The sequence below is a fragment of the Solanum verrucosum genome, unplaced genomic scaffold, assembly GCF_900185275.1.
Source record: "Solanum verrucosum unplaced genomic scaffold, falcon-dt-bn FXZP01000154.1, whole genome shotgun sequence".
In the NCBI taxonomy this organism is placed as follows: Eukaryota; Viridiplantae; Streptophyta; class Magnoliopsida; order Solanales; family Solanaceae; genus Solanum; species Solanum verrucosum.
The window spans coordinates 2600178-2614627 of record NW_026020217.1 but is presented as its reverse complement, the minus strand read 5'-3'; the positions used below and the strand labels follow the sequence as shown (position 1 = coordinate 2614627).

The 14450-nt window shown below is 35.8% G+C and overlaps 1 protein-coding gene across 1 annotated transcript; it reads left to right on the top strand.

Annotated features, from left to right (window-relative positions):
• Positions 1-3670: 3670 nt before the first annotated feature.
• On the top strand, positions 3671-4402 carry LOC125830722 (uncharacterized). Its single transcript, XM_049509894.1, has one exon. The coding sequence runs from the start codon at positions 3671-3673 to the stop codon at positions 4400-4402; it is 732 nt and encodes a 243-aa protein (XP_049365851.1).
• Positions 4403-14450: the final 10048 nt, after the last annotated feature.

Here is a 14450-nt window from a genome sequence, read left to right as displayed (position 1 = left end):
AATGAAGATAGATTCTCAAACTTTTTAATATGGAAATTGAATGTTGTCTTATGTGTTGTTTATTAGCTGCAACAATTTTGTTTTCTCTTTTTTTTACAACTCCGTGATCGTGCTACTGCCTAGTATGTCCGGCTTTGATGAAGCCCACGTCTCCTTTGTCTACCTTCTAGTCGAAACTATTTATTACCGGTAGTTGAGTTAACTCCAAGAAGACTGGAGTCTCACTTGCCTCTTATTTTTTTTCAAGATTGTTGTGATTTTCTCGAGTAAATTTAGTATGTATATCAAACGCTTGCATAAAGGTTGTTGAAGTTGGGATAACGTTTGGATATTGTGATTTGTTGGTTCTAGTAGCTATAAGTTTAAAATTTAGTTTAGCCTCTTTGTAAGTTTGTTGACTATGTAAGAATAATAGTATGACACATTTATTTGTTCATTGTATTGACGTATGAGTGAATGTTTATTCAATTTCCGTAAACTTTGTCTATAGTTGTTAACCCTTGAATGAGCCACCTCTTATCGAATTTGCCTATTTGGATATGGTCGAGTCTAGTTTCTCTTGTTCATACTATTTTCGAGCATTAGATGTTTTCATTTTGCTTGTCGTTGTTCGTGTCATTTTGTAGTGGCTATGGAGTCTTTAGAGTTAATTGATATGCTAAAGTTGTGTTGTGATTTAGTGTTCAATGTGTTCTTTTAAATGGAGTGTATTGCAGCTTTTGTTTGTTTGATCACAAGAGACTACAACTGCTTCTTTGCTCTAATTAAGTTCTTGTCCTCTCTTTATATTTGTTTTTCATATATTTCTTATTGGTATGTTATGTACTCTCTTCCTTAGTTATTTTAAAATAGAATCACTATTAATCCTTATTTTTACTTTGTTTTGTCTCTTTGGGAAATCTGCCAACCGAGTCTTTTTGACTCTATTGTCCATATCCATGTTGCATTTCAAATCGGCCTTCATCATTGTTCAAGTTTCGGAAGCTGAAATTCAGAGGTCAAGCAACGAAGCTATTTTACAGGCTCAAGGGAGTTGTTATAAATCACAATACATGCTGATATACACGAGTATACACTCACTGTATACAGCTGAAGCAGTGACAAAAATGGGCCAAAAATTAACATGCATGTTCAGATGATGCACCAGGCTACACACCGATATACCAAAAAAAAAGGCAAAAACACGACTCGTATACAGCAGTATACACAGGATTTCAAGGGTTAAAATAGGGCCAAAGCCCAAATCAGCAGCCTGAAAAAACCCAAGTCCATTACCTCTTTATTTATTTGATTGCATTTATTTATTTATTTGATTTGTTTAACTCTAACCCTTTATTTGATTCGTTATAACTTAATTAAATTCCCCAAAAGATGAACTATATTGTTTATGTTAGTATGTTTTTATATAATTCATTTTTCATCAAGTCTTGTACTTTTTTTGAATATATTCAGTCAAATTTTTTTATTTATTCTTCAATTAAATTAAAATAGTTTTCATAATCTAATTAACCAAATTGGGTTTTTGACAAGATCTTAAACACAAGCATTTTAATTCAAAGGACATTTTTTTTATTTTCACTTAAAGGATGATTATGTGGGCCATAGTCGTTCGTTAACCAATTATTTCTCGGGGTACCCTGGCGAATGTAGTTGGCCACTAGATCGTCAACGGTTGCTAACTGCCCCAACTCAAGTTGTCCGCTTGGGTTACCGATCCACTATAAATAAAGCCCACTCTTAGTCAAACTATTGTAAAGTGAAGTTCAATCCCAAAAATTGTGCATTGGCCTAAGATGACCCAACACTCAAAGCTTGTTGGACCCATTAGAGAGACCACTTTGAGTTCAACACGGCCCACAGCCTAAATGGATGATCATATTTATGTGTTTAAATTTGAAGGATGTATACGTTGTTTCAAAAATCATTGTTTGTTGGGGGGTTCGGAGTTTAATAATTTGTTCTACTCGAAGGAGTTGTACAAGCTACTATTCCATCAAAAAGTGTGGGCATCCGGAGACGACAATAAATCAAAGACGAATGACCTTCTATCGAAGCATAGTTTAGGATTGTACCCCTGCGTGGGAGTGATTATTTGTATTCCATATTCCCCATTATGTATCCCCATTCAGTTTATTCACAAAATTTGTATAAACTTGGATTTTTAGGGAAATGGAATGTTTCAAATGACGCTATACATCCTTCAAATCGTTAGGCTTACCCATGGCATAAAAGGGTCACATATCTGTTTAGAACACATAATATTTGTTTATGTGTTATAACTACTTGTGTGAATATGTTGCTTTATTTGGAGATATTCTAGTTCACTCCTCTTCGAATTATTTTTAGAACCCCTACACATAAATATCAAGTCACTATAAAAAGTGCTTCCAAATACTCTTCGAGTCTTTAGTTTTCCAACAAAAATCAAACTTCTATTTCAAATTCTAAATTTTACTTTCTCATCTCGGAAAAAGGATCAAAATTCCATCTCAACTCAAAAAGAGATTCAAGCCAGTCAAACTACGTAGGACTTGAATTCTCCCTCGGAGATACGTAGGCAGCCTTTCAAGGCACGGTCCCCATTTTGAGAAATTTTATATTTTCCAACTCTTGCAAGGAGAATAGAGTTTCATATAAATCGAAAATCGAAAATATGACAATAAAAGATACAATCAACTTTGTCTAGACTCAGGTTGACATTTCTGATTCACTAAACTCAAAATCGAATAGAAAAATTCTCGTCTATTTAGTCATTTCTCTAAATACGTGGGCTTGTTTATCTTCAAGTGGAGCAACTCTTATGTGCCTGTGGTCATACGTGTGATATTTTGTATTATTTATCATCTACATAGACTAACACGTTTATCTTTTGAATTGTTTTTCTTTCGTCAGGTAATTTGAATTGATCTGTGTTGATAAACTGGCTGAACACCCTTATTTCACAAGATCTAAGGCTCCTAAAGATTCCTTCCTCGATCAAAGTTTGCAAAAATGAAAGGTAGTAATGGGTTATAACAATGACGAGGTTGGCCTGACTGATATGATAGTGGCTCAGCTTGTTGTCACTGATCCAAATGAATTAATTATGCAGTTGATGCAGCAGATCGCCGAAATAAAGGTAGAAATGCAAAGAAGGAAATATTTGCCTAATTTGATTTTCGCTTTCAATGCTCCAGCAGATGGAAGTCCTCCACTTCATTTTCCTCCTTCAAGTACGGAATAGACTCAAAACTCACCCTCCAGTCCTGCTCAAAATTCCCCAATCATCGACATAACCGCCCCAAACCCCCATCAGGCCTCTATCTCTTACCAAGCGCCACCTCCTCCTCAAGGTACCAACCCTTAAACCTTCCCTCCTCATAAAAATGTCAACCCGCAAGCTTGTCCTACCCCTCGAAATCAAAATGTTAACAATCCGCAAACCTTTCCCCATCACCAAAATTAGCATACCAACCCCCAGACTTTTTCCCAAAATTATCAAGTCACTCAAAATACCCAGAGTCCCTCCATTGCTCCACCATTGCCTCAAAAGACTACTTTCCAAATTCCAATTTAAAATGAACCTTATGCGAATTGTTCCGAGCTTGATCACTATGAGGAACAAGAGAGAGAGTGAAGGTCAAAAGAAGAGGAAGTCAAGTTTAATGTGAAAGAAGAGATCAGGAAAGCCATGAAGGAGCTGCACTGTATTCCTGAAGTCGATGGGTTGAGTTATGAGGATTTGTGTATCCATCCAAATATGGACCTCTCAGAAAGGTTTAAAGTGCCGAGGTTCAACACTTTTGGAGGAATCGAAAATCCATTGGCTCATCTGAGAGCTTATTGTGACCAACTCGTAAGAGTTGGCAGGAATGAAGCCTTGTTAATGCAGCTCTTTAACTGGAGTTTAAGTGGAGAAGCGTTGAAATGGTTTACCACTCATGAGATAAAACAATGGTCTAGACGGAATGCACTGGCTAAAGATTTCGTCGAACGGTTCGCCTACAATGTGGAGATCGTTCTTGATCGCTATTTTCTAGAGAGAATTAAGCGGAAATCCCCTGAAAGTTATCGTGAATATGCGTATAGGTGGAGGAAAGAGGCCGCCCGGGTTCGACCTCCTATTTTTGAGAAAGAGATCGTTGAAATGTTTATAATCATTCAAGAGCAAGAGTATCATGACAGGATAATGTTGCTCATTGGAGAAAAATTTGCGGAGATAGTCAAGGTAGGTGAGGCTATCGAAGATGGGATTAAAACTGGAAAGATTTCTCGCGTTGCCGCCTCAATCGAATCTTCAGGATTGTTGAAAAAGAAGAGAGATGACATGTCTTCTATTTCTTGCGCATTGATGGAAAAGGACACTTCAGAAAATCCTCACCTTACAAAGGTCATTCTCGAGCTCCACAAAATTCATATCTAGCTTGTTATACCCAATCAGGTTATCAAACTCCACCACCGAGTTACCAAATTCTACCACATAATTACCAAACCCCACAAACGAGTTACCAAATTCCACCTCTTGTTTACCAAACTCCACCTCCACATTACCAAAATACCAATCCATATTACCAAGATCCATTAGTTAATTGTTCAAAAATCTAATCAAGTTACCAAACTCCACCCCCACACTATCAAAACACCCTTCCTAGCTATGGAGCTCCACAAATACCCAAATTTTCAAATGCCAGCACCAACTCACCAAAATCCTCCAAATTACCGTCAAGTACCTCCACAAAATAATTACAATCCTCCTCACCCAAATCTTGAGAAGAAACCTTCTAAAGTCTTCACCCTTTTGATCGAGAGTCGAACACAACTTTTTGAGGGATTAAAATCAGTTGGCCTGATACAAACAATTGATCCAAAAAATATCAATGTCAACTCTAAGTTTTATAGACCTGATCTTCATTGTGCTTACCATTCATGAAATGTTGGGCATAACACTGAGGATTGTATCGACTTGAAGCATAAAATTCAAGAGTTGATAGATTAAAAGGTCGTCACTCTTTAGACGACCACTCCTAATGTCTATTGTAACCCCATGTCGAATCATAGAAGGGTGACTATTAATATGATTGAAGTCAAAGAAGATTTGAATGTGGAGAAAGTTATAATCTCAACCAACCTGGAAAAACTTGAGAAAGTTGTAGGCTCTCCAACCAACGAAGAGAAATCTGAATTTGGGACTATGAGACCTCATCAAGCTTTTGCTTTAGTGCCAAATGAGGGTCAGAACAAACAGAAGATCGATCAAGCTTTTTCAAAATCATTGCCTCACTCATATAAGTCCTTTCTAATGCAAAATGGTCTAGGGGAAGGGATCAAAAATTTGGTCAAAGAAGGTGATATTGTGCTTAAACAGATGATTGAGACGCCAGTCATACTAGACAACGAGCCAAAGGAGCAAATGCCTGACTGGAAATCCACTCCTCTCTTGATTTCACGCTCGTCTTGGTAGAAATAGACAATTTTCTATGTTGTTTCTAAAATTGTTGGCGTTCCGAATGAGACTCGAGACCCATCCTTTACTCTATTGTTGCCTCAATATGTTTTAATCTCCCTCCTAATATTTTGAAAAAGGGAAAAATGATTTATTGTCACTGCTAGAGTTCTTATTTTCTTATTTCAAATGAAAAACTCCCTTATTGAGAAAATTTGCTTTACTTGCTTTATATTTATCTAACAAGATTTGTTTATGATTTCAGTGAAAATATTTTCAAATCTGTCAATATCATGTCATGTCACAAGCTGAATGAACAAAATTGGGTAGATGTGGAGGAATTTGGGGACTACAATGAGAAGATCATGGTACCCAAACACCTGGTTGTGGAGTTCAGAAAGTACGAAAATCACGATAAGTCTAATTCTGAAGAGATCAGAATAGTGAATCAGGAAAATGATGAACGCATCAAAGAATTCAAAATTGGTGCCTATCTGACAAAAACACAAGAAAGATAACTAATCAGTTTGCTTGGAGAACACATCGATACATTTGTTTGATGACGTCACATGGTTGAGCATGAACATTAGATCTCACAAGTTATCAATCTAGTTAAATGTTGTCAAAAGATACCATGTTTAAAGACTTGATTTCTATCTTTTCCTTGTAATCGCCTTTATTTGCTTGCAATCGTTTATGCTTAGAATTTATTCCTTTTGTAATGAACTACGTCTTACCTAAATTCTCAAGAATGAGATACGTAGGCAGCCTATGTCGGCCTCGGTCCCTCCTTTATCCCCTTTTAATATTTCTTTGTATTTGCACTACGTTCGTCCTGAATTCTCTAGGATGAGATACGTAGGCGGCCTATGTCGGCCTTGGTCGGTTCCTTATTTAAATTTCTTAGTTTTGCTAATCTTTGAGGGGAACTACGTTTGACCTGATTCTTGCCTCAACGGGATACGTAGGCGCCACAACAGCTCGGTCATATCTCTCGTAAGATTTTGATTTTTCCTTACAATAGAAGTTGGGACAAAATATTTGGGAGGGACTCAAAAGTTCACAAGAAGATGATCCCTCCAACAAAGTCAAGAGTGAAGTTACTTTGAGATTTTCAACTGGGACAGAATTTTTGAGAGGATCTCAAAAATTCTGTGATTTGCACACCAACAGTTCAAGATATGCCAAGATAATTAACTAGAACAGAAATTTTTTAGGATGACCTCAAAAATTTTAATAGGGTTCATCGACAGTTTAGAGCAACTTTGAATACTGCCCAGCAAGTAATCAGTTAGACCTCGAGGCATCAACTTCAAAGGCATTCGCTAAGCTTGACATGACATGACACTTGGCAGTGACCTTTTCCAAATATTACTTTTTGAAAATCTATTTTCCTTAAAACTTTTTCTGTTTTTTCCTGTTTCAATTATTTTACATAAAATGATTTTGTCTTATCTATCAAGAAGCGGGAGATCGGAGAAATCAACCGAAGATAGCAAGACAAAGAGCAGACAACTGAGGAGATCGACACAGATCAGTTCACTTTAAACTAACAATTTTTCTGTTGATGCAGGTCACTAAGTTTTCCTCAAGATCATCATATTCCTCCATATGGAGAAGTCAAAAGGCGAGGAGCTCCCCGAAATTGACAATTTTTCTGTGGATGCCGGGAAAGTTTTATGCTTCTTATACCGAAGAATCGGGGATATGAGTAGCATTACTTTATTCAAATTCTCAGCAAGGCAAGACCCATAATGAACACACGATTATGTTCGGAGATGGAGTAAATGGATGCCCCGAAGAGAGTGATTATATTGTTTTCCAACAACTAAAAATACTCGGAGGAAGTAATCTGCATCATATTTAAGATATTATAATATTCCAACCCGGACAGTCATCTATATCGTATTGTCAAATGAGATGATACCACTACTCCGAGGGTTATTTTTATTGTATTGTCAAATGAGACAATAACGCCACCATGAGATACCTAGAAGATCACCTACATTGTTCAGTGAAACATTATCTTTGTTCGGTATCGGGAGGCATCTTCACTATCTTCATGCATAGCAAGAGAAAAAGGCAAGCATCGCAAGAGAAAAATCATGCATCGCGGGAAAAAAGATTCATGCATCGCGGGAAAGAGATTCATGTATTGCAAGAGAAGATTCATGCATCGCGGAAAGAGATTCATGCATTGCAAGAGAAGATTCAGGTATTGTGGAAAGAGATTCATGCATCGCAAGAGAAGATTCATACATTGCGAAAAGAGATTCATGCATTGGAAAAGAAGATTCATGCATCGTGGGAAGGGATTCATGCATTGTAAGAGAAGATTCATGCATTGCCAGAAAAAGATCATGCATCACAAAGAAAGGAGTCATGCATCGCGGGAAGAAAGTCATGCATTGCGAGAAAAGATCCATGCATCGACGGAAGAAGATTCATGCATCGCAATAAAAAGATCCATGCATTGCAGGAGAAAGAGTCATGCATCGCGGGAAAGAGAGTCGTGCATCGTTGGGAAAGATTCATGCATCGCAATTCACAGGAAAAAAAGTCATGCATCACGGGGTAAAGATACATGCATCGCAGGAGAAGTCATGCATTACTAGAAAAGATTTAAGCATCGCAGAAAGAGTCATGCATCGCGAAAAATAAAATTAAAAAAATCACACATCGCGGAAAAAGTCACCATTAGCTACGGTTTTCGAGGAAACATCACCTGTATTTTTCAAGGAAGCATTATCTTTACGCATTGCAGAAAAGGAAACCATGCATCGCGAGAAAATCAACATCGGCTGCATCATTTTCATTTGCAAGAACAATATCAAGAGAACCATCAACAACGACGTCAAGAGAACTATCAATATATTACATCAGTCTATTTTATTACTTTGACATCAAAAGAAGAGTACATTGAAGATTATATTGCAAATATAATATACAAGCTTTATTTGTTTTACGTCAAACTGGAGGAAGTTGACGTCAAGCATCCAAGGAAAACAATTAAGTGTCAACAGGGTAAAAAATACTATCTCCCGATTTGAATTGCATTTTATGCTAATGAGTTTTATCTCAGTCTTTTTCGAGAGCATCCCAAGAGGATGAATTCTCAAAGCAAACCATAGGTGCGGACGACATCAGAAAGGATGCAGCACAACGTGGAACTTTTTCTTAGTAGCGAAATGGGACATAGTCCAAAGAGGAGTGCCAAACCTTTAGGACGCGAGCTGAGAAGCAACTTCCACCACAATCAAACCACACCCATATCAGAAAGACACGTGGGTCTTTCTTAGGTTTATCGGTTCCAGTTTCGCAGCCGGAAAATTTTGGGTTCACCGGAAGCAACTTTCCAATCCAAGTGACAATGCGCTAAGAGCTTTGAAAATTATGTCCGTGTAAGTTCTTACTTATAAGTGTGAAGTGCACAACATTCATGGCTAAGAGGTTGCGCGCCTCTTTTTCATACTCGATTTACTTGTCACTCTTCCAGAATCGAAGGTTACCTAGCAAAATAGATTTCTTTTTCAACCGATCAAGTCGAACTACAAACAGCCTGATTCCTAAGGTTTAAGGATCTATAGGCGGGATCAATGTTGAAAACTTGGCTGTATTCCACCATTAGCTCTTAAATCTTATTCTCGAGCAATCCGGTCTCTCCATAATTTGATATCGGGATAGATTTTGAACTCTTTCAAAGTCGTGCGCTAAATCAAGCGTATAGAACTACAAGTGACCTGAATTCTCATATAGCCTGAGATATGTAGGAAACTCAATTCCATGGTTCGTCCATGACTCCTAAAAACCGTACCAAAAACCCTTTCCAAAAGGATGAAGATGTGGTCGGTCAAAATTGGATTCGTCAATTTCATTTGCCTCGAATTTCTTTCAGCAATCCAAGTCAAACGAAGGACAGCTGTAGACACCCAATTTTGACCCTCCACAATATAAATTAATCATTAAATTTCTTCAATTTATAACAAGTTAAAATAATTAGTTTTATAAAAAAATCAAAAGTAAAATAAAATAAACATAGTTTGCAAGTTATTTTAAATAGTTTTGTCACTTTTAATATATATGTTTTATATAGTTATGTATATAATCAACGCATTTTATGAGTATTCAGAAATCATCTCAAAAATATTTTATATTACTGATGGTTATAATTTTGAATTAAATGAGTTTTATAAAATTCAAAATGCTTTCAAGTTATTTCAATTTTGTCTTTTAATCATTGTAATAATTTTAAAGATGTATATTTTTACAATTGCGTTATTTTATAAATATAAAAAATTATCTCAAAAGATTTTACATTTTTTAATTGAGTATTTTATTAATTTGTTTTAGTTTAAGTTATAGTCATAATTTCGAGTTAATTAGTTTGTAATTAAATTAATCGTTTTATAATCAATTTATTTATTTTATTTCGTTAAGATTAAGAAGTTCATTAATTAATTATATTAATTTGTCCTATTTAATTATTATTAGAATCTACTAATTTAATCAATTCAACTAAATTCTTAATTTCAATTGGCTACATTTGGCCAAATTCTCATTTCAAAACCTTGCCCTTTATTACAAATCTAGCCCCCCTTTCAACCCTCAAATTTAACCCATCCAAAAGACCCATTTTTCGGCCCTTTTCTTAGTATTTTCCAAGCCCAAATTCAATTCTAAAAGATCCAATTTTTAACAATACAACAAAATAACAAACAGTAATACCATACGTACATACCCAGTACCAAATGACCCCACCCCGTACTTCCCTTCGTCTTCTTCACGCTAAATCAACCTAGAAATCTCGCCCAACTACCCTGCAGAACCTAACCCTAGCAGCCTAATCGATCACATCACTGTCCCCTTTTGCCCATTTTCAAGGATTTTCTGAATCCCTTCACTGTTGCTTCGAAAAGATCATTTCGAATTCAAATTTGAACACTCATTTGACCTTAGTTTTTTCTGTCTATAAAAAGATTTCATCCTCACTGTTTTAGAGGGGATTTTTGGATCCTATAATACATGCCTCAAACGGCTTCAAATGTTTAAGGTCAAGAGTTCAAATTTTTTTTATTTCTAGTTCATCGGAATCTTGTGAGTTCAAGGTGTTGGTGGAAGTTTCTTCGAGGTCAAGCTCGTTGGTCTCTAGATAGCTGCCCGGAAGAAGGTGATATCTTCTCCTTCGTAATACCCTCCTCATCTTTTATGTTCCGACGTGATGCCTATTGCTATGCTTTGTTTTTTCTGCTATTATTTGTTATTGAGTTTTAGATGATTTGATATGGTGCGTATTTCTTTAAGCGATTTCGGTGTAGTCGGATGCCTTTGTTTCAAGTTTATTTCGTCGTCCTTTTCTCTTATACTTGTTTTCGATGTTCGAATCTATGTTTCCTTGTTTACGATATCTTAAGATGTCAAAGTAGGCATTCATTTTGTTATTGTAGATATTATGAGACTTTTCTCTTCAAATGAAGATAGATTCTCAAACTTTTTAATATGGAAATTGAATGTTGCCTTATGTGTTGTTTATTAGCTGCAACAATTTCGTTTTCTCTTTTATTTTTACAACTTCGTGATCGTGCTACTTCCTAGTATGTCCGGCTTCGATGAAGTCCACGTCTCCTTTGTCTACCTTCTAGTCGAAACTATTTATTACCGGTAGTTGAGCTAACTCCAAGAAGAGTGAAATCTCACTTGCCTCTTATTTGTTTTCAAGATTGTTGTTATTTTCTCGAGTAAATTTAGTATGTATATCAAATGCTTGCATAAAGGTTGTTGAAGTTGGGACAACGTTTGGATATTGTGATTTGTTGGTTCTAGTAGCTATGAGTTTAAAATTTAGTTTAGCCTCTTTGTAAGTGTGTTGACTATTCAAGAATAATAGTACGACACATTTATTTGTTCATTGTATTGACGCATGAGTGAATGTGTATTCGTTTTCCGTAAACTTTGTCTATAGTTGTTAACCCTTGAATGAGCCACCTCCTATCGAATTTGCCTATTTGGATATGGTCGAGTCTAGTTTCTCTTGTTCAGACTGTTTTCGAGTGTTAGATGTTTTCATTTGGCTTGTCGTTGTTCGTGTCATTTTCTAGTGGCTATGGAGTCTTGAGAGTTAATTGATATGCTAAAGTTGTGTTGTGATTTAGTGTTCAATGTGTTCTTTTAAATGTTGTGTATTGCAACTTTTGTTTGTTTGATCACAAGATAATACAAGTGCTTCTTTGCTCTATTTAAGTTCTTGTCCTATCTTATATTTGTTCTCTTTGTTTGTTTTTCATAGATTTATTATTGGTATGTTCTGTACTCTCTTCCTTAGTTATTTCAAAATAGAATCACTATTAATCTTTATTTTTAATTTGTTTTGTCTCTTTGGGAAATCTGCCAACCGAGTATTTTTTACTCTATTGTCCATATCCTTGTTGCATTTCGAGTCGGCCTACATCATTGTTCAAGTTTGGGAAGCTGAAATTCAGAGGTCAAGCAACGAAGCTATTTTACAGGTTCAAGGGAGTTGATATACATCACAATACATGCTGATATACACGAGTATACACTCACCGTATACAGCTGAAGCAGTGACAAAAATGGGCCAAAAATTAACCTACATGTTCAGATGATGCACCAGGCTACACACCGATTATAGAAAAAAAGGCGAAAACACAAGCATTTTAATTCAAACGTTTCATTTTAGGTCCCTTTCTCTAATAACTAAATAAAATAAAATGAGTCATTTTTTAAAATTATTTTCTCAAAATTAATCAGATATTGTAAATTATTATTGTTATGTTAAATCATTTTTCTAAAAAATAGTCAAAAATATTTAACCAAGTCGTAGGATAACCGCATTTTAGCGGACATTTCAAATGGTTTAAAAACCTTCTTGAAGTGTAAATGAGAACCTCTTACCCATTTTTTCTAAATTTTTAAAGACTCAATCTGTTAGAGTCCTTTTAAATTAAGTTTTCTTAATTTCTTTAAAACATTAAGTGCCGACTCTTTTCTAAGTATTTTTCTCAATTTGTTTCATACTTAGAACATTTGAAAAAGTGATTTTGCTAAAGGTTAGTATAATTACGACATAACATCCCCAAGGGCAACAATAACAATCCAATAGGCTAAAAGTGAGCAATTTATATAGAAGCAACCTATACGAATAGCCTCTACGTCATCTCCTACATAGGGACGCTACTAACTGAATAAGAATCCTGACAAGGGAGGATTATATCCACTCGAGCAGCCAACAGTAAACAATAATAGCTACAAGGATAACAACGATAAAAACCCAATTACATTGCTCCCAAACTTTAAGGAAACAGATCGTAAGAAGGGAATTGCCTTAACATACCTTTTTCACTGAATTCACGTGGCCTAATGACTTTTACTCATAACCCCTCAATACTACAACAGGCAAGACCATAATCAACACACAATAATAGACGATACCACGATAATCCAATAAAAGATATGTATTTCCGTCACAAATTGCTATTTGCGGCTTATCAAAGCTAGAGTCGATGAAAGAAGGGTCTTACCTTGATCTTATGCTCGTAATACACATCATAACCTTAAAATATGTCCAAACCCTTGCAGTCTCAACACCAAAGTATGCTATGATACGAAATCGAGAAAACAAATTATACCATGATGACGAGCTCAACGCGTAGAATAACTTTCGTCAAGGACTTAAATCGAGAAAATCTATAATTTAGTTGATCCTAGAAGTGGGTTTTCTCAGTTTTCTAGTTTTTCAATGAAAATAATGAAGAAAAGTCGAAGAAGATGATATATATATGTTGACACCCAATTTTGACCTACCTAAAATCATTTCGGAAAGTGCTATTGGATAAAATACATATTTTAAAAACATATTTGATGTTTAAAATTTAAATCAATTTTGTCTAAAAATTATATTTTTAGTATGCATGATTTTAAAAATTATTGTAACTATTATCTAACTATTTTATTAAATTATATTTATCGATAGTTTAACTCGAAATAATTACTTTACTTAAATATTTTAAAATCTTAGATGTGTTTAATTATATGAAAATATTTTAATATGTGTAGTATTTTATTAATTGAATAGCATTATCTAAATTTTCTTCAAAATCATTCAAATCATAGCCTAATCTATTCAAAGTTATTTCATATCTAGGCCCTTTCTTATTCAATTCATTTCAATCCTTTCTCAATCATTGCCTTCCCATCCATGTAAATTGTAGCCTCTTTAAATCCAAATTCATACCCTAAATTCTTATTTTAATCTCATCCATCCATTCTAATTCTAACAACATCAAAATTAATCTCAACCTTTCATTCCATCTAATCCAACGGTCCTGATTTAAGAGCCTAACTTTCCCATTTTAATCAAACAAAAATCCCTAAACCTAAAAATCATTCACTCTTTCTCTCCTCTCTCTCTAGCACCACTCAAACCCTCTCTCCTCTTCTCCGAGCAGCGGCGAGAGCTCCACCGGCGAGATGTCCTTCCGCCTTTTTTTTCTCTTAGGCGCTCGCCACCTCTGCTCCCTTTTCTCTTTATGCCCTCAACCAACTATCACTTGAGCCCGAGATTACATTGTGCCTGAAATTGCATTATGCTTGATGATTGCATGAGCCCGAATTGCATTGGGCCCGAAGATTGCATTATGCCCGAAATTACATTGTACCCGAGATTGCATTTGAGCCCGAGATTGCATTTGTACCCGAGGATTGCATTATTGCATGTGCCTGAGATTGCATTACGCCCGAAGATTGCATGTGCCCGAGACTCCATTGTGTCTGAGAAATGCATGTGCCCGATATTGCATGATTCGGAAGATTGCATTGTGCCCGATATTGCATTGTGCCAAAGATTGCATTTGTGCCCGAGGATTGCATTATTGCATGTGCTCGAGATTGCATTATGGCTGAAGATTGCATGTGCCCGAGACTGCATGGTGCCCGATATTGCATTGTGCCCAAGATTGCATTTGAGCCCGAGATTGCATGTGTCCGAGATTGCATTTGTGTTCGAGGATTGCAT